At 42.7% G+C, this 20,099-nt stretch overlaps 1 protein-coding gene across 3 annotated transcripts in view; it reads left to right on the top strand.

Moving 5' to 3' along the window:
- Nucleotides 1-19,690, top strand: part of LOC138673050 (uncharacterized) — a 996,796-nt gene extending 977,106 nt beyond the window's left edge. For all 3 annotated transcript variants that reach the window (XM_069761611.1, XM_069761612.1, XM_069761610.1), the window contains one exon: nucleotides 17,826-19,690. In XM_069761611.1, coding sequence (XP_069617712.1) covers nucleotides 17,826-17,990 — 165 coding nt within the window. In that variant the 3' untranslated portion in view covers nucleotides 17,991-19,690. The remainder of the gene's footprint in view (nucleotides 1-17,825) is intronic.
- The last annotated feature ends 409 nt before the right edge of the window (nucleotides 19,691-20,099 follow it).

The raw sequence follows: 20,099 nt of genomic DNA, 5'->3' as shown, positions 1-20,099 counted from the left end.
GTTTTTTTTCTTTTAGGTCTTCGCATACTTGTATATAGATAGGAGAGATTGTGTGCGATCAATGAGAATGCAGTGTAAGTTATGTGCAACGGGAAGGGTCTTCCTCCAAATGGCCAGAGTATGGGATCGTTATCAATTACCTAATAACGTCATCCGAGAGATTGGGCCGATTATGCTAATCACATTCTGATCAGAGTGTGATCTGATTTTCTTAAATGAGAAGGTGGAAAAAAATGTCTCTATCTTCTCCATTCTGTCTATATTCTGTGAATATTGGACTGCACTTAGATATCATCCGAGTGCAGTCTGATGTTTTCCATGCACTCATTGACTTGCATGGCCAAGTGCAAAATGATAATTGGCTCCTACTCGGGCAGGCTGCGGTTATTTTCCTTGGACTGGCTTGGTCTGAGGAAAAAAATCAGATGTGCACAGCCCCATAGATTTACATTGGTCTGCGTGTAATCCAATGTTTTGTCACATCGCACTTGGACCGAAAATGCGGTCATCTGCACAAGCCCTAAAAGGAGCTTTCATGTCCCCAAATTCTATTAATCTGCAGGTACAGGTTTAATCTGCAGGTTTACAATGAAAGCACTGCTAATGGAAGAATATGAACTTTTTTCCTGCACCATCTCTAGTGGCTAACCCTTTTCTTAAAGGGAATGTTCTATTTGGAATAAAGATCAAGAAAGCTCCCAAGACTGCACTCCTCCCTGATTCTGACCCTTCCACCTCCGGTTCTGATGCGACACAGGAAGTCACTTTTTTTGGCAGAATATGGGCAGTGTACATGTCTGCATTAGCTGTGACAGAGATGAGCCAGTCATCTAGACCCCTTCTTGTATTGCTATCTCCTGCGTATAAACAAAGCAAGTAGTGATAATGCTGGGACCCTGGATTGGCTTTCATTAAGGGTTGACAAACTTCTTCTTTTTTTTTTTACTTTTACACCGTGCTGGGTCATATGGTCACCGACTTGATCCCCTGCCACTCCCCCATAGCACTGCCCAGGTTCCCTGTCAGTCTCCTCTCTTCCTCTTTCAGTGGGGTTGGTACGAGACCCCTGCAACTGTAGCAATAACCAGCTGATTGGCTGCAGGAAGAGAGAACGCCAACAGGGGACCGCAGGACGGAGGAGTGGAGGTGGCTCAGTAGGTGACGGTTTGGTATTTATTTTTACAAAGTTGGACCAGTTTATAAAATAAAAAATGTAATGGTCGATACCTTTAAATCCCTAGTTCTGGGGGAGAGTAGTTGTATTTTTTCCAGGATAATCTGTATCTACAGATCCTATACAAGTTATAAAATAATATATGGTTAAAGGAGTATTTCCATCTCCTTGATCCCATCTCAGTATGTAGCAGGTGTAATAGTAATAATAATATTAGCAAATACCTCCAATTAGAAATGTAGTATTGTTATTCTGATTAGCTATGTCGCTTTCCCCATGCAGGGCATTGCAGTAGCTTAGGTATCCCTGGTTACGACCAGTCATATAGCGACAGTTATTTAGCTGTTAGTGGTCGTAACCATGGCTCCTAAGCTATTACAACGCCCTGCACATGGGGTAAGCGACATAGCGAATCTTAAAAACTATACTACATTTCCTATTGGAGTTATTTGCTACTACTCTTATTATTATTATTATTATTATTATTATTATTATTATTACAGCTAGGATCTTGGAGAGGGGAATACCCCTTTAATTAGAGCTGGGGCACTGTTCTTGTCATTGCATGCTCTTTATCTTCTTTATTTCACTGTAGTTTTGGAAGCATTTAGTAGCAATTAAAGGTGGTCACATTTTATGCTGCTCTTCTCTATCAGCAAATTTACGACACCTTTCTCCGATCATTTCTTAAATACACTGCACTCAGCACAGATACATTGTGGGAATATTTTAAAACCTTTTTATGCTCTCGGAACAGTTAAGGGAGCAGCTATGCTGAAATAGAAAGCTGCTAATTAGTTTATAATTACGATAATTTCAGCTGCTCGAGAGTCAGTCAGTAGGTGCTACATTGACGTGAGCTGTGCAATGTTAGAATTTACCTTTGGTATGTGATGAGATTTTAGTGTTCATAAACATATATATATATATATATACAGTGGGGCAAAAAAGTATTTAGTCAGTCAGCAATAGTGCAAGTTCCACCACTTAAACAGATGAGAGGCGTCTGTAATTTACATCATAGGTAGACCTCAACTATGGGAGACAAACTGAGAAAAAAAAATCCAGAAAATCACATTGTCTGTTTTTTTATCATTTTATTTGCATATTATGGTGGAAAATAAGTATTTGGTCAGAAACAAAATTTCATCTCAATACTTTGTAATATATCCTTTGTTGGCAATGACAGAGGTCAAACGTTTACTGTAAGTCTTCACAAGGTTGCCACACACTGTTGTTGGTATGTTGGCCCATTCCTCCATGCAGATCTCCTCTAGAGCAGTGATGTTTTTGGCTTTTCGCTTGGCAACACGGACTTTCAACTCCCTCCAAAGGTTTTCTATAGGGTTGAGATCTGGAGACTGGCTAGGCCACTCCAGGACCTTGAAATGCTTCTTACGAAGCCACTCCTTCATTGCCCTGGCGGTGTGCTTTGGATTATTGTCATGTTGAAAGACCCAGCCACGTTTCATCTTCAATGCCCTTGCTGATGGAAGGAGGTTTGCACTCAAAATCTCACGATACATGGCCCCATTCATTCTTTCATGTACCCGGATCAGTCGTCCTGGCCCCTTTGCAGAGAAACAGCCCCAAAGCATGGTGTTTCCACCACCATGCTTTACAGTAGGTATGGTGTTTGATGGATGCAACTCAGTATTCTTTTTCCTCCAAACACGACAAGTTGTGTTTCTACCAAACAGTTCCAGTTTGGTTTCATCAGACCATAGGACATTCTCCCAAAACTCCTCTGGATCATTCAAATGCTCTCTAGCAAACTTCAGACGGGCCCGGACATGTACTGGCTTAAGCAGTGGGACACGTCTGGCACTGCAGGATCTGAGTCCATGGTGGCGTAGTGTGTTACTTATGGTAGGCCTTGTTACATTGGTCCCAGCTCTCTGCAGTTCATTCAGTAGGTCCCCCCACGTGGTTCTGGGATTTTTGCTCACCGTTCTTACGATACGATACGATACGATACGATACACTTTATTGATCCCGTGGGAAATTATGGTATCACAGCAGCACAACTTAAATCATAAAAATCATAAAGGAATTACATAGTTGACATGACAGTTTGTTGACAGAAGAACATTATACATTAGAATAGGACATACACAACGAGTGAACTGAAATGTAGAGAAATAAGTAGACATTCACCTTGGTGGTTTAACCCTAATGTTATTATTGTACATTCCCATGGCAGTTGGCACAAACGATTTCCTATATTTTTCCTTCTTACACCTCAGAAGTATTAGCCGGTTACTGAAGGTGCTCTTCTGTCTCATGAATAGCTCATATAGTGGATGTGCATTATTGTTCATAATTGCCATACACTTTTTCAGAGTTCTTCTCTCCACTACCTCCCCAAAAGAGTACAGATTACAGCCCACAGCAGAACTTGCCTTCTTGATAATCTTATTCAGCTTATTAGCATCAGAGGCCCGCACACTACTACCCCAGCACGTGATTGCAAAAAAGATGGCACTTGCCACCACAGATTGGTAGAACATTTCTAACATTTTGCTGCACACATTAAAAGACCTCAGTTTCCTTAGGAAATACAATCTGCTCATCCCCTTCTTGTAGACAAACTCTGAGTGGCATCTCCAGTCCAGTTTGCTATCCAAATGGACCCCCAAATATTTGTAACTCTCCACCTGCTCTACCTCCTGACCAGCAATAGTGATCGGTAAGCATTCCAACTTAATCCTGCTATAGTTGGCCACCAACTCCTTAGTTTTCTTAACATTTAGTTGCAGATAGTTACCATTGCACCAATCCACGAAATTCGACACCACACTTCTGTATTCCTCATCCCCCTGATCCCCCCTAATGCATCCCACAACCACGGAGTCATCCGAAAATTTTTGAAGGTGGCAAAGTTCAGATTTATACTGAAAGTCTGAAGTATACAGTGTGAATAGAAAGGGTGCAAGCACCGTTCCCTGGGGGGCACCTACACTGCTCAATAATCTGCTTGACACAACTGCTCCCATCTGTACAAACTGTGGCCGATCTGATAGGTAGTCCGTTATCCAATTTCTCATCCCCTCCTCAACCTTCATATCAGTCATCTTTTTGTGTAGTAAAAGTGGCTGCAGGGAGTTAAATGCACTCGAGAAATCGAAGAACATCGCTCGCACCGTGGTTCCGTCAATCTCCAGAAATGAATGTACCCTATGTAACAGAGAAAGAATAGCATTATCCACCCCCAATCTATGTCGGTAGGCAAACTGAAGGGGATCGATAAAAGCATTGACCCTTGGTCTTAAGTGAGCAAGCACTAATCTTTCCAAGGCCTTCATAGCGTGAGATGTTAAGGCTACAGGACGATAGTCATTTAGGGTTGCAGGAGAAGAAGTCTTGGGTACCGGCACCAGACAGGAAGTTTTCCATAGCACAGGTACCCTCTGTGTTTGTATACTTCCATTAAATAGGCGCGTAAAGACAGTACACAGCTGGTCTGCACAAACTTTAAGGACACGTGAGCTGAGTCCATCAGGTCCTGCAGCTTTACCAATGTTAAGTGACTTAAACTGCCTCCTCACATCATTTTCGGATACTCTAAAATTAGTCTGCTCATCCTCCAATATCGATGTTGCAGAATTTGCACCCAGGTCCCCTCCACTATCAGTTGGCACATGTACACATGTACTGCTGAACCTGTTGAAATACTCATTCATCTCATTAGCCTTGTCCATTGTTCCTGGATCATTTTCAGGCCTCAGCTTAAGCCCAGTCAGTAATTTCATTCCTGCCCAAACCTCTCTGGTATTATTGTGGGACAGTTTATTTTCAAGTTTAATTCTGAAGGCTTCCTGGGCCTCCTTTATTTTATGCTTCAATTCATGCTGTATCATTTTAATTTCCTCTTTGTCACCTACTTTAAATGCCTTTTTTTTCCTGTTGAGCAAATGCTTCAATTCCTTTGTTATCCATGGCTTGTTGTTTGCAAAACACCTAATCTTTTTAGTCGGCACCAGCATATCAGTGCAGAAGTTAATGTAGTCAGTCACTCTGCCAACCACTTCATTAACATTTGTATACTCGTCCATTGTCCCAAGCAGCACATCCCAGTCTGTAAGATGAAAGCAATCCTGCAAAGCCTGTTCATTTGTTGGACACCACATTCTAACTGATTTAAAGGTAGCCGGCTGTTTTTTAACAACAGGTTGGTAGACTGGTGACAATAGTACAAGATTGTGATCAGACTTCCCCAAGGGCGGCAGGGTAGACGATGAATAAGCATTCTTGACATTCGCATAGAGTAAGTCTAAAGTAATATTGTCACGTGTTGTACATTTCACAAATTGATAGAATTTAGGTAAGGCAGTAGAAATTTTAGCCCGGTTAAAATCCCCAGAGATTACAGTAAGCGAGTTGGGGTGTTTCAGCTGGAGCCGAGCAATGACTCCTGACAGCACTTCACCTGCAGCCTCATGGTTTGCAGTTGGTGGTATGTACAACACTATTGCAGTAACAAGCGAGAATTCTCTAGGAATATAGAAAGGTCTGAGGCCAACAGCTAGCAATTCAATGTTCGGACAACAATGGCGCTCCCTTACTGTCACATGCCCCTGATTGCACCAACCATTGTTTATGTAGAGTATAACTCCACCGCCCTTTTTTTTGCCGCTCTTCATAGTGTCTCTATCCGCCCGGACCATGTGAAATCCTGTTACTGAGACACTTGAGTCTGGGATCTCGCCACGTAACCATGTTTCAGTAAAACACATCAAACTGCATTCCTTGTATTCCCTCTGGGTCCGTATTAATGCCAGCAGTTCATCCGACTTATTACCCAGTGATTGAACATTCCCCATGATGATGGACGGAACTACAGGTTTAAACCGTCTTCGCCTTGCCTTAAGTTTTTTGCCCGCTCTGCAGCCTCTGTAGGGTCGCCTTACCTCACACGGGACATGTGGTCTGCCCACTGCAGGAGAAGACATTAGCCTGCGCAGCTCCAGAAGTCGTCCCCTTGAGTAAGCAACACGTTTATGAACAGACTTAGGGACATCAATCAAAACCTTGCCCATGTTAGTCGCACTAAGCCTGTCCGTGTAGGGAGGCACACAGTGCACTGCTCCAGACATAGCTGTGCCAATTCCCAGACAGGTAGTGGCCGCCTGGCAGTAGGTGCGTATAATACCAGTCCTAGGTTGCAAGGTGATCACAAATGCACTGTAAATCCAGATAGCTGCGGGTAGCAGCAAACATCCAAGGAAAACCTTCCAGGGGAGCCAAGGATCAGAAGCATACATCCAGAAAGCTGTGGGTAGCAGTATGCATCCAGGGGAAACAAATCAGAGGATCCCAGAAGCAACCAGCCAAGGGGAAATCCAAGGGTTCAGCATAAATCCAAGGGTTCAGCATAAATCCAAGGGAAGCATTCCAGCAGATCCAAGTTCAGAAGGAGAAGGTACTGGGGAAAAGAAATTCCTTAGGAGTACCAAAAAAGCTGAGGTTCAGAAAGAAAAAGGTTCACACATAACAAAAATAATTCCAAAATAAAATAAAGTAAAATAAAACAAAATAAGACAAAACAAAACTATTGCTGCTGCAATGGGCTGCCACTAGCACGGCGCCTTATTGTCCTCATCCAGCAGAGAGCAGACAGACACGTCTGCTCTCCTTGGTGTCCAAGGTGGTCAAAAAAAAAAAAATGATCTTGTGATCATTCTGACCCCACGGGGTGGGATTTTGCGTGGAGCCCCAGATCGAGGGAGATTATCAGTGGTCTTGTATGTCTTCCATTTTCTAATTATTGCTCCCACTGTTGATTTCTTCACTCCAAGCTGGTTGGCTATTGCAGATTCAGTCTTCCCAGCCTGGTGCAGGGCTACAATTTTGTTTCTGGTGTCCTTTGACAGCTCTTTGGTCTTCACCATAGTGGAGTTTGGAGTCAGACTGTTTGAGGGTGTGCACAGGTGTCTTTTTATACTGATAACAAGTTTAAACAGGTGCCATTACTACAGGTAATGAGTGGAGGAAAGATGAGACTCTTAAAGAAGAAGTTACAGGTCTGTGAGAGCCAGAAATCTTGATTGTTTGTTTCTGACCAAATACTTATTTTCCACCATAATATGCAAATAAAATGTTAAAAAAACAGACAATGTGATTTTCTGGATTTTTTTTTCTCAGTTTGTCTCCCATAGTTGAGGTCTACCTATGATGTAAATTACAGACACCTCTCATCTTTTTAAGTGGTGGAACTTGCACTATTGCTGACTGACTAAATACTTTTTTGCCCCACTGTATATATATATACACTGCTCAAAAAAATAAAGGGAACACTAAAATCCCACATCCTAGATATCACTGAATGAAATATTTCAGTTGTAAATCTTTATTCATTACATAGTGGAATGTGTTGAGAACAATAAAACATAAAAATGATGAATGCAAATCAAAATGAATATCCCATGGAGTTCTGGAGTTGGAGTGATACTCAAATCAAAGTGGAAAATCAAATTACAGGCTGATCCAACTTCAGTGGAAATGCCTCAAGACAAGGAAATTATGTTCTGTTGTGTGTGTGTGTGGCCTCCACGTGCTTGTAAGACCTCCCTACAATGCCTGAGCATGCTCCTGATGAGGTGGCGGATGGTCTCCTGAGGGATCTCCTCCCAGACCTGGACTAAAGCATCGGTGCAATGAGACGTTGTTGGATGGTGTGAGACATGATGTCCCAGATGTGTTCAATCGGATTCACATCTGGGGAACGGGCAGGCCAGTCCATAGCTTCAATGCCTTCATCTTGCAGGAACTGCTGACACACTCCAGCCACATGAGGTCTGGCATTGTCCTGCATTAGGAGGAACCTAGGGCTAACCACACCAGCATATGGTCTCACAAGGAGTCTGAGGATCTCATCTCGATATCTAATGTCAGTCAGGCTACCTCTGGCGAGCACATGGAGGGCTGTGCGGCCCTCCAAAGACATGCCACCCCACACCATTACTGACCCACTGCCAAACCAGTCATGCTGAAGGATGTTGCAGGCAGCAGATCACTCTCCACGGCATCTCCAGACTCAGTTACGTCTGTCAAATGTGCTCAGTGTGAACCTGCTTTCATCTGTGAAGCACACAGGGCACCAGTGGTGAATTTACCAATCCTGGTGTTCTGTGGCAAATGCCAAGCATCCTGCACAGTGTTGGGCTGTGAGCACAACCCCCATCTGTGGACGTCGGGCACTCCGACCATCCTCATGGAGTTTGTTTCTAACTGTTTGTGCAAACACATGCACATTTGTGGCCTGCTGGAGGTCATTTTGCAGGGCTCTGGCAGTGCTCCTCCTGTTCCTCCTTGCACAAAGGCTGAGGTAGCGGTCCTGCTGCTGAATTGTTGCCCTCCTATGCCCCCTCCACGTCTCCTGGTGTCCTGACCTTTCCCCTGGTAGCGCCTCCAGCCTCTGAACACTACACTGACAGACACAGCAAACCTTGCCACAGCTCGCATTGATGTGCCATCCTGGATGAGCTGCACTACCTGAGCCACTTGTGTGGGTTGTAGAAGTCATCTCATGCTACCACGAGTGTGAAAGCACAACCAACATTCAAAAGAGACCAAAACATCAGCCAGAAAGCATTGGTACTGAGACGTGGTCTGTGGTCCCCACCTGCAGAACCACTCCTTTTTTGAGTGTTTCTTGATAATTGCCAATCATTTCCATCTGTTGTCTGTTCCATTTGCACAACAGCATCTGAAATTGAGTGTCAAACAGTGTTGCTTCCTAAGTGGACAGTTTGATTTCACAGAAGTTTGAATTACATATATATATATATATATATATATATATATAATACTGTGCAAAAGTTTGAGAGGTGTGGAAAAATGCTGCAAAGTAAGAATGCTTAAAAAAAATAAAGGTGTTAATAGTTTATTTTTTCAACATCTGTATATACAATTATGCATAAACCTAAATGAGTACACCCCAGCAGATTTATTAGAAAACATTCAGTTTCTTTTCAGAATCAACATTTTCTATGGTACACCATTCTACAAAATAATTTTACAAGTTAGAGCCATTCATTGCAGACAAGATTTGTTATTTTGCACACCCAAAAAAGTAATTTTTTGGGTGTGCAAAAAACCCAAGGAGCATCTTCTGGAGAGAAGGGTTGAAGAAAATCGATATGCAAATTCACTTTTTTGGAAGTGCATTTGGACAGCAGGGTGGATTGCTGTTAAGGGAACTAGAGAAAAAAAAATCTATAAATCTTTAGCATAGCGAGTGTGAGCGAGCTGAGTGTGATCTGAGCGTAAGTGCGAACGGCGATAAGTGTGACTTGTGATTCAGTGACTTTGGAGTCAGGGAGTTTCCAAGGGAGGAAGTACTGAATTGCTGTCTGTGTTTTTTTTTTTTTTTTTTTTTTTTATTAATACTTTGTATTTATTTTTTAATTTTTATTTTTTTTATTAGTTAACTTTTCTGTCTGGTGCAATCCCCATTAGGAAATGTGCTCCACTCTTGTTAATGCCATCCAGTGCACATCTTGCCACATGTATGCAATCCTTGAGCAGCCGATCGAGGGTGCATACTGCTGTGCGATATGTGAGCACATTGTGCATTTGGAAAACCAGATTCTGACTCTAAATGTGCAGCTGGCAACACTGAGATCCATAGACAATATGGAGAGGAGTCTTCTGCTCACGGAGCAGACGCTCAATGGGACAGATGAGGGGGGGGATGGTGGGATGGAGCTGCAGGACGATGAAGTAGCAAGCTGGGTGACAGTTAGGAAGCGGGGTAGAGGGAAGAGTGCCAGGGAGGCTAGTCCTGATCTGGAACACCCCAATAAGTTTGCTAAGTTGGCAGATGAGGGGGGTGCAAGTACAGGGGTAGCACTGCTGCAGCCAGGCATGTCCCCTGAAAGCCGGAGGAGTGACTGCTCCAGTAAGGAGGGAAATAGGAGAGCAGGGCAGGCCAGACAGGTGCTGGTAGTGGGGGACTCAATTATTAGGGGAACAGATAGGGCAATCTGTCACAAAGACAGGGATCGTCGAACGGTGTGCTGCCTTCCTGGCGCTCGAGTCCGACACATCGCTGATCGGGTGGACAGATTATTGGGAGGGGCTGGTGAGGACCCAGCGGTCATGGTGCACATTGGCACAAATGACAAAGTTAGAGGTAGGTGGAAGGTCCTTAAAGATGATTTCAGGGAATTAGGCCACAAGCTGAAAGCAAGGACCTCCAACGTGGTATTTTCCGAAATACTGCCTGTACCACGTGCCACGCCAGAGAGGCAACGGGAGATTAGGGAGGTTAATAAGTGGCTCAAGAATTGGTGTAGGAAGGAGGGGTTTGGGTTCCTGCAGAACTGGGCCGACTTCTCAGTTGGCTACAGGCTCTATGCTAGGGACGGGCTGCACTTCAATGGGGAGGGTGCAGCTGTGTTGGGGGAGAAAATGGCTAGAAGGTTGGAGGAGTGTTTAAACTAGGAATTGGGGGGGAGGGTATTCATGTTATAGGAGGGGAAGATAGTGCAGATAGAGACCTGGGCACAAATAAGGAAGTTGGGGGTGACGGTGGCATGGGGGGTGGGGTTAGAACAGTTAATAATTTAAGAAAGAATAGAGGTGCAGAGAGATACATAAAATGTATGTATACTAATGCCAGAAGCCTCGCCAACAAAAAGGACAAATTAGAACTAATGTTGTTGGAGCATAATTATGACATGGTGGGGATATCTGAGACATGGCTGGATGAGAGCCATGACTGTGCTGTTAACTTGCAGGGCTATAGCCTGTTCAGAAATGACCGTACAGATAAGCGAGGGGGTGGGGTGTGTCTATATGTAAAATCGTCCTTAAAAGCCATCCTGCGTGATAATATAGGTGAATTTAATGAAAATGTAGAATCCCTGTGGGTGGAGATAAGGGGAGGGGGAAAAAATAATAAATTACTGATAGGGGTTTGTTATAAATCTCCAAAAATAATGGAAGCAATGGAGAATATCCTCGTAAAGCAAATAGATGAAGCTGTGACTCTAGGAGAAGTCATTATTATGGGAGACTTCAACTACCCTGAAATAGATTGGGGAACAGAAACCTGCAGTTCCAGCAAAGGTAATCGGTTTTTGACAACTATGAGAGACAATTACCTTTCACAGCTGGTTCAGGACCCAACAAGAAGGGGGGCACTGCTAGACCTAATATTAATCAATTTCCCAGACCGCATATCAAATATAAGGGTTGGGGGTCACTTGGGTAATAGCGATCACAAAATAATAAGTTTTCATGTATCCTTTAAAAAGATGTGTAATAGAGGGCTTACAAGGACACTAAACTTAAGGAGGGCAAATTTCCAACGGATGAGAGAGGATCTTGGTGCAATTAACTGGGACGATATCCTGAGACACAAAAATACACAAAGAAAATGGGAGACGTTTATTAGCATCCTGGATAGGACCTGTGCACAGTATATACCGTATGGGAATAAACATACTAGAAATAGGAGGAAACCAATATGGCTAAATCGAGCTGTAAGGGGCGCAATAAGTGACAAAAAGAAAGCATTTAGAGAATTAAAGGAAGTAGGTAGTGAGGAGGCATTAAATAAATACAAAAAATTAAATAAATTCTGTAAAAAGCAAATCAAGGCAGCAAGGATTGAGACAGAGAGACTCATTGCCAGAGAGAGTAAAAATAATCCTAAAATATTCTTTAACTACATAAACAGTAAGAAACTAAAAAATGATAGTGTTGGCCCCCTTAAAAATAGTCTGGGTGAAATGGTGGATGAGGAAAAAGCCAATATGCTAAATGACTTTTTTTCATCAGTATTTACACAAGAAAATCCCATGGCAGACAAAATGTCTAGTGATAAAAATTCCCAATTAAATGTCACCTGCTTAACCCAGCAGGAAGTGAGGCGGTGTCTAGAAATCACTAAAATTGACAAATCTCCGGGCCCGGATGGGATACACCCTCGAGTACTGCAGGAATTAAGTACAGTCATTGATAGACCATTATTTTTAATCTTTAAAGACTCCATAACAACAGGGTCTGTACCACAAGACTGGCGTATAGCAAATGTAGTGCCAATATTCAAAAAGTGGACAAAAACTGAACTCGGAAATTATAGGCCAGTAAGCTTAACCTCTTTTGTGGGTAAAATCCTGGAGGGCATTCTAAGGGATGCTATACTGGAGTATCTGAAGAGGAATAACCTCATGACCCAGTATCAGCACGGGTTTACTAGGGACCGTTCATGTCAGACTAATTTGATCAGTTTCTATGAAGAGGTAAGTTCCGGATTGGACCAAGGGAACCCAGTGGATGTAGTGTATATGGACTTTTCAAAAGCTTTTGATACGGTGCCACACAAAAGGTTGATACATAAAATGAGAATAATGGAGATAGGGGAAAATATGTGCAAGTGGGTTGAGAGCTGGCTCAGGGATAGGAAACAAAGGGTGTTTATTAATGAAGCACACTCGGACTGGGTAGCGGTTAGCAGTGGGGTACCACAGGGGTCAGTATTGGGCCCTCTTCTTTTTAACATATTTATTAATGACCTTGTAGGGGGCATTCAGAGTAGAATTTCAATATTTGCATATAACACTGAACTCTGCAGGGTAATCAATACAGAGGAGGACAATTTTATATTACAGGATGATTTATGTAAACTAGAAGCTTGGGCTGATAAATGGCAAATGAGCTTTAATGGGGATAAATGTAAGGTCATGCATTTGGGTAGAAGAAATAAGATGTATAATTATGTGCTTAATTCTAAAACTCTGGGCAAAACCGTCAATGAAAAAGACCTGGGTGTATGGGTGGATGACAAACTCATATTCAGTGGCCAGTGTCAGGCAGCTGCTACAAAGGCAAATAAAATAATGGGATGCATTAAAAGAGGCATAGATGCTCATGAGGAGAACATAATTTTACCTCTATACAAGTCACTAGTTCGACCACACTTAGAATACTGTGCACAGTTTTGGTCTCCGGTGTATAAGAAAGACATAGCTGAACTAGAGCGGGTGCAGAGAAGAGCGACCAAGGTTATTAGAAGACTGGGGGGTCTGCAATACCAAGATAGGTTATTACACTTGGGGCTATTTAGTTTGGAAAAACGAAGACTAAGGGGTGATCTTATGTTAATGTATAAATATATGAGGGGACAGTACAAGGACCTTTCTGATGATCTTTTTAATCATAGACCTGAAACCGGGACTAGTGGGCATCCTCTGCGTTTGGAGGAAAAAAGGTTTAAGCATAATAACAGACGCGGATTCTTTACTGTAAGAGCAGTGAGACTATGGAACTCTCTGCCGTATGATGTTGTAATGAGTGATTCATTACTTAAATTTAAGAGGGGACTGAATACCTTTCTGGAAAAGTATAATGTTACAGGGTATATACACTAGATTCCTTGATAGGGCGTTGATCCAGGGAACTAGTCTGATTGCCGTATGTGGAGTCGGGAAGGAATTTTTTTCCCCAATGTGGTGCTTACTCTTTGCCACATGGGTTTTTTTTGCCTTCCTCTGGATCAACATGTTAGGGCATGTTAGGTTAGGCTATGGGTTGAACTAGATGGACTTCCTTCAACCTTAATAACTATGTAACTATGTAACTGCAGCTATCTTAAGAAGTAGAAAGCCAAATTGTAGTGAGTGTTTTCCGTGACATAATATGGCGTGCACTGCAAAGGAATGAATGGGTGTCGTCCAGGAAAGAAGCCTCTACTAAAGCCCATGCGCAAAAAGCCCACTTACAATTCACCAGGGCCCATGCTGAAAAATCTTAAGAATACTGTAACTCTATACTTTGGAGTAACGAAGCCAATATATATGTTTTCGAAACTGATGGATTCAGAACTGCATGGCTTTGCAAAGAAGAGGGTTACAAAGAAAAATGCATGGTGCCTGCAGCAAAACATGGTGGTGGCATTGTCCTCATGTGGGGCCGCATGAGTGCTCCTGGAGTCATGGAAATACGTTTCATTATTGGTATGATGAATTCACAGATTTTCTGCTCTAAATTGAAATAGAAGATGCCATCGCCTTGGTAGACATGCAGTTTTCCAACATGACAATGATCCAAAAACACATCTAAGGCCAATGTTCCAATTTTGAAGAACAGCAGAGTGAAAGTGATTCAGTGGCTAAGTGTGCTCCAGATCTGAATCTAATCAAACTCCCACATGAAAATCTGAAGAAAGAAGTTGAGCATCACTCTCCATCCAGCTTCCATGCTCTAAAAGAGGACGTTCTTGAAGAATTGGAAAAGATGTATGTTGCAATATGTAACCAACTTGTTCATTCCATGCCTAGAAGACTTGATGCTGTTTTAAAAATGAATCGAAAATACACAAAATACTAGATGTAGTAGTTTTTGATGTGCGATGTATTCATTTTTGCATAAACTAATTTGAGTAAAACTGAACTCTTGGCCAAATATGAATGATAACACCAAAACTTTTTCTCCACTCATGGTTAGTGGTTGGGTGAAGTCATTTATTGTTAAACTACTGAGTTTTCTCTTTTTAACTCATACTGACAACCCAAAACATCCAAATGACCCTGATCAAACATTCACATACCCTGGTGATTTTGGCCTGATAACATGCACAGAAGTTGACACAAATGGGTTTGAATGGCTACTAAAGGTAACATCCTCACCTGTGACCTGTTTGCTTGTAATCAGTGTGTGTGCATAAAAGCTGAGTGAGTTTCTGGGATCCAGACAGACTTTTGCATCTTTCATCCAGCCACTGATGTTTCTGGATTGTGAGTCATGGGGAAAGCAAACAAATTGTCAAAGGATCTATGGGAAAAAGTAGTTAAACTGTATAAAACAGAAAAGTGATACAAAAAGATATCCAAGGAATTGATAATGCCAGTCAGCAGCGTTCAGCATGAAAGGTTTGGCAAAAAATGTATAAACTTTTATTAGGCATAAGTGACAGACATTAACAGGTAATACAGTGAGGACAAAACAGCAGCTAAAAAACGGATGTGAAGGGAGTTTTAACACCTGTATCACTTCATGAAGAAAACACAAGTATTTCCTAGCAAGTATCTGCACATACATGTAGAAATAATAAATGCTGGTGTGAGAAGCAGATGTCAATCAGTAGGGTCAGTTAAGTTGAATAGCAGTATGGGCAGCAAACTGGAAGTATGACTGCCTGGAAAAAGACTCCTTTTGGGCAAAGCATCTGAAATAGATGCTGCATATATATGTGACTGCTAAGGGTTAAATCGCAGAATCCCAGCATGACTGTCTTAGGGCAAAGAAATTTGTTTAGACAGATGTTAAGCAGTATAAGATAACATTACCTTGAGACATGTCGTGACTAAAGTGCAGGAGTGCCGGTGGAACATGCAGGAGTCTCGATGCGCGTTTCACCGCCTTGGCTTCGTCAGTATGGCTAGCTCCCAGTAGCACCTCACACTTTATGGATGGCCCCCAGTTGTCCAATAGTCCCCCACTCTGTATGGATAGCGCCCAGTATTCCCCTCACATTGTACTATGGCCCCCAGTAGTCCCCAAACACTGTATGGATGGCCCCCAGTATTCTCATACTGTATAGATGGCCCCAGATAGTTTCTGCACACTGTATAATGGCCCCCAGTTTCTCCCCCACAGTATTATGGCCCTTAGTATTCCCCTCACACTGTATTATGGCCCCCATTACCCCCCCCCACTATATGGATGGCCTACAATATTCTCTCCACACTGTATGATGGCCCCCAGTATTTATCCCACACTGTATGGATGGCCACCAGAAATCCAGTAATCCACTCACACTGTTTGGATGGCCACTAGCAGTCCCCCAGACTGTATGGATGGCCTCCAGTAGTGCCCCCACACTGTATAGATGGTCCCCCATAGTGCCTGCACACTGTAGACATGACCCACAATAGTCCAGTAGCCCCCCCCCACACTGTATAGATGGCCCCTAGTAGCCCCCCTCACTGTATGATGTCTCTCAATATACCCACACACTGTATGATGGCCCCAGTATCTCCAACACTGTATGGATTTCCCTCAGTATTCTCCTCACACAGTATGGATGGCCCCCAGAAGTCCAGTAGTCCCCCACAATGTATGGATGGCCACCAGGAGTCCAGTAGCCACCAACCCTGTGTGGATGTCCACCAGTAGTCTATTAGCCCCCCACTCTGTGTGTATGACCTCCACCAGTCCACCCAAACTGTATGGACGGCCCCCCGGAAGTCCCCCGACACTGTATGGATTGCTCCCATTAGTCCAGTAGCCCCCACACTGTATGGATGGCCCCCAGTAATCACCCAATGAGCACTATTAAAATAAAATTTAAAAAATCTTATACTCACCTATCAATGGATCCTGAGGAGTCTGCATGCAGACATGACCAAGACGTGGGTGGACCAACATGGTGATGTCACTGCGCCACGGTTCACAAAGTCCCATCTGTGCTTGTACCTACTTTTCTGTAGACCACAGGCTACCTGTGGTCTACAGCATGCAGGGCCGGCGTTAGGGGCAGGCAGACCTGGCAGCTGCCTAGGACCCCAGCTTCTCCAGGGGCCCCCAGCCAGTGGCCGCTATGGGACCTGTGAGTAAGAGGCACCGCCCCCTCCCCCGCATTCAACTTATTGGCATCATACATGCAGAATGGATGAGGATGGACACTAACATGGGTAATAATATTTACAATACATATGGTCCCTGAGTGCTGTAGGTAGGGAGTCTCCTATGAAAGGTCACTGACCAAAGAACAGGGAGAAATCTCCAGGATATAATAGTATTACCTCCCTCCATGACACTTGGGATTCGGTCATTCCTGTATCTTCTATGCACTAGGCATTTTAGTTGGATCTGATACCTTGATTGGGGATATTACTGATGATTATGTATTACTTATACCCATGGTTTTGTCTTATCTGTAGTAAGAATACAATATTTATTCTAAAAAAAAATTTCTTTCTGATTTTGTAGTGGTGTATTTGCTCCATATTCTGGTGGTTTACTGTTGTTTAGGAGCGCCGCAGGGTAGTACCCACATGCATACGGGTTGCTTTAATCCCGAATTTATATGATGGTATCTGTATTTGAGATCTTGTTATTTACACTATACGTTGGTAGAAAGCTGTCAATCAGTGGTGGGGGTGGGGATATACGGAGCAGGAGGACTGCATGGCATGAGATAGCTAGTCCTCTAGTGATAATCTCCTGCTGATAAAACACTAATTTTATTGAAACAGCAAAGCACAGACCAGTAAGTGACACGTCCCTGGAATCAGACTCTCTGCCCCTACATCATACTGCTCTCGGATAGCAGAAAACCTGCTGACAAATTCCCTTTAATAAAAGGTAAATGACAAGGTTGCAATTTTATAAGGACTTCTCAATTTTACTGTTATTGTAGAAATGATGCAATGTGGAAAGGTTTCACACTTACCTGCAAATAAAATCAGGCAAGTGCTATGTACATAAGAGTGAAGCTGAAGTGTTAATGCAGAAAATAGATGAGTGCAAGGATTATTTTCTCTAGCAATGATCAGCAGCAAAATAATGTAATATCCGTTGTATGAATGTGTTATCATACTGCTTATAATGTGTGTTTCCAGCTGCATTATGTACACTGCAGTAATGCTCACTTATGGGAATATACAACTCTGATTTATAACCTATTTTATTTTTCCAGGTGGCTTTCCAATCTAGACTCTGTGACCGCACAAAGATCACAGAGTATCATCCGACCAGTGTGAGATACATGACTCAGATAGATGAAGAGGATTCAGATTCCGGCGATGACACCACAGTATTATTCTCCATGCCATCTATGACGTTAAGGGCTAAAGGACCCTGACGATTTGTTGTATTGCGTCACATAGGAAGCCAGAAGACTGCACCAATCTGCAATGACTGCGCTGTCTGGAGGAAAAAGACAACCTTGGGCTGCCTGATTAAGGAGCTGTCATCCTTCATTATTAATAGTACATAGTTAATATTTAATGCTGTAGAATCGGAGCTCCTGACTGCAGCACAAGACATGCGGGGTCATACCGACTGCAAATCTCAAGACAGGAAATCTAGAGGTTTTACAAGTGCCGCCTGATAATGCAGAGACACGTGCCCAGCGCAGGCATATGCCTGTATCAAAATTAAGATGACAAAGCCAGGGGATCCATCGGCGTTACGCCTTGTGTTATGCAGTGACTTTCATATTTCAGTATTTTACTTGTCACTGTTTTACATACATTTTTTCATTAGAAATGGGCCGGCCCCTTATATGAGTCTATAATAACATATACTTTAGATAAGGAATGCGAGATGCTCGGGAGCAATTTAATTTTTATTGCAATAATTACCTTTCGTAAGCCACCATTCACTATAATCCTATATTGATGCTCGTTGTTTCTCGTAGTGAAGAGCGGGTTCATGTGTCCTGGATTTAATTCTTGGGGCATTCACATGTGGCAATAGTGCGCCGAGCCATCAGCCGTGTCCCACTGCATTCTGGCCGCATGGTTTAAAAGTGTAAAATGTGTTCATCCTTATTTCATTGGCGGAAAATATGCGGCTTTGTCACATATTTTGATTTACTCTGGCACACTCCTGCCATGTATGACTACACCACAATGACGATGAACTCCAATTATTCCTCAAGTCCACCTTTTCTTGATTCATGAGAAGTCCAATGTTTCTAGCAACCTTTGTTAAAGGGAACCTGTCATGTTGAAAATGTGATCTGATCTGCAGGCGGGATGTTGTAGAGCAGGAGGAGCTGATCTGATTTTGATGGGAAAAGTATCATTAAACTTGCTTTTTATTCATTGGCATCCCTGGTGTGTACATGGAGTGCAGTGGGTGTTTCTATTCAGTAATTGACTGTCTTGCATGCAAAGATGGCTGTCAATCACTGAGTAGGACCGCTCCCTGGACTCTTGGACTGTAATACTTATAAACACCAAGGATTTAAATTAATAAAATACAAGTCATACTGAACCTTTTCCAACAAACCTATAGCTTCTCCTCGTCTATACCATAACGTGCATAGATTAGACTGCATACATGTGACAGGTTCCCTTTAAAGGTGCTCTGCCGGCACACAATGACTGTTCAAACCAAGTACAGGCGCTCGGTGCATCATGACAGGGTCAGTCTTTTAAATGCACCTTCTCACCTGCTTGTTTTCCCCCAATCTCCACACCCTCTTATATGATTGACAGCTCTGGCTTCATTGAGCCAGATAAGGGTTGAGATAGATGGAAACCAAGCAGGTGGGAAGGTGTATATAAATGACTGACCCCGCCATCTTGTACCGAGCACCTGTACTTGGTTTAAGTAGTCATTCAGTGCTGACAGTCCCTTTAAGTACCTTCCAGTCCTTTGCTTCCCCATCTTTTAAAACCCCAAGCATGCCCTCCCAGCCTCAAATAGTATGCCTGTGTTATATTAACTCTAGATACAGTTACATCTGTATGCTCTCTGTGTACTTTCAATATATACTTTTTTTTCCAGAAATATTTTGATGAAATAAAATAATAAGAATATTGTGTTCTGCAATCGTTATCAGTATTCATTTTGTCAAATTTGACCCTTGTAAACATTTTACACCCCTAAATAGGCGCAAAGAAAATAAAGGTAGCCAGATCTTCCTAAACCCAATGGAGAGGAGAAAATGATCTTTTATTCATTTACCTCCATATGCTAAATAGTCGGTAAGTGTCCTCTGGGCATTTTTTTTTATCTCCGAAGTGTCCTGTGTGACCACTGGTAAATCCTCCCCTCCTCTCTTGATTGACTTCTTCATTCAGCGCCTTTTTTTTATATAGTGATAAAGAGTGGATGGATTTTGAGGGGGATGCCACTGATAATAAAGGACTGTTCAGAGATGAAAGAACGCCCAGAGCTCACTGACTGAATAAAATACCATGTTCTCTGGTGTGGCTGATTCATGATTGCAAACATGAAG

This window comes from Ranitomeya imitator, chromosome 3 (genome assembly GCF_032444005.1).
Source record: "Ranitomeya imitator isolate aRanImi1 chromosome 3, aRanImi1.pri, whole genome shotgun sequence".
Lineage (NCBI taxonomy): Eukaryota > Metazoa > Chordata > Amphibia > Anura > Dendrobatidae > Ranitomeya > Ranitomeya imitator.
Note: the sequence above shows the minus strand (reverse complement) of the source record. Positions and strands in the feature narration are given on the sequence as shown.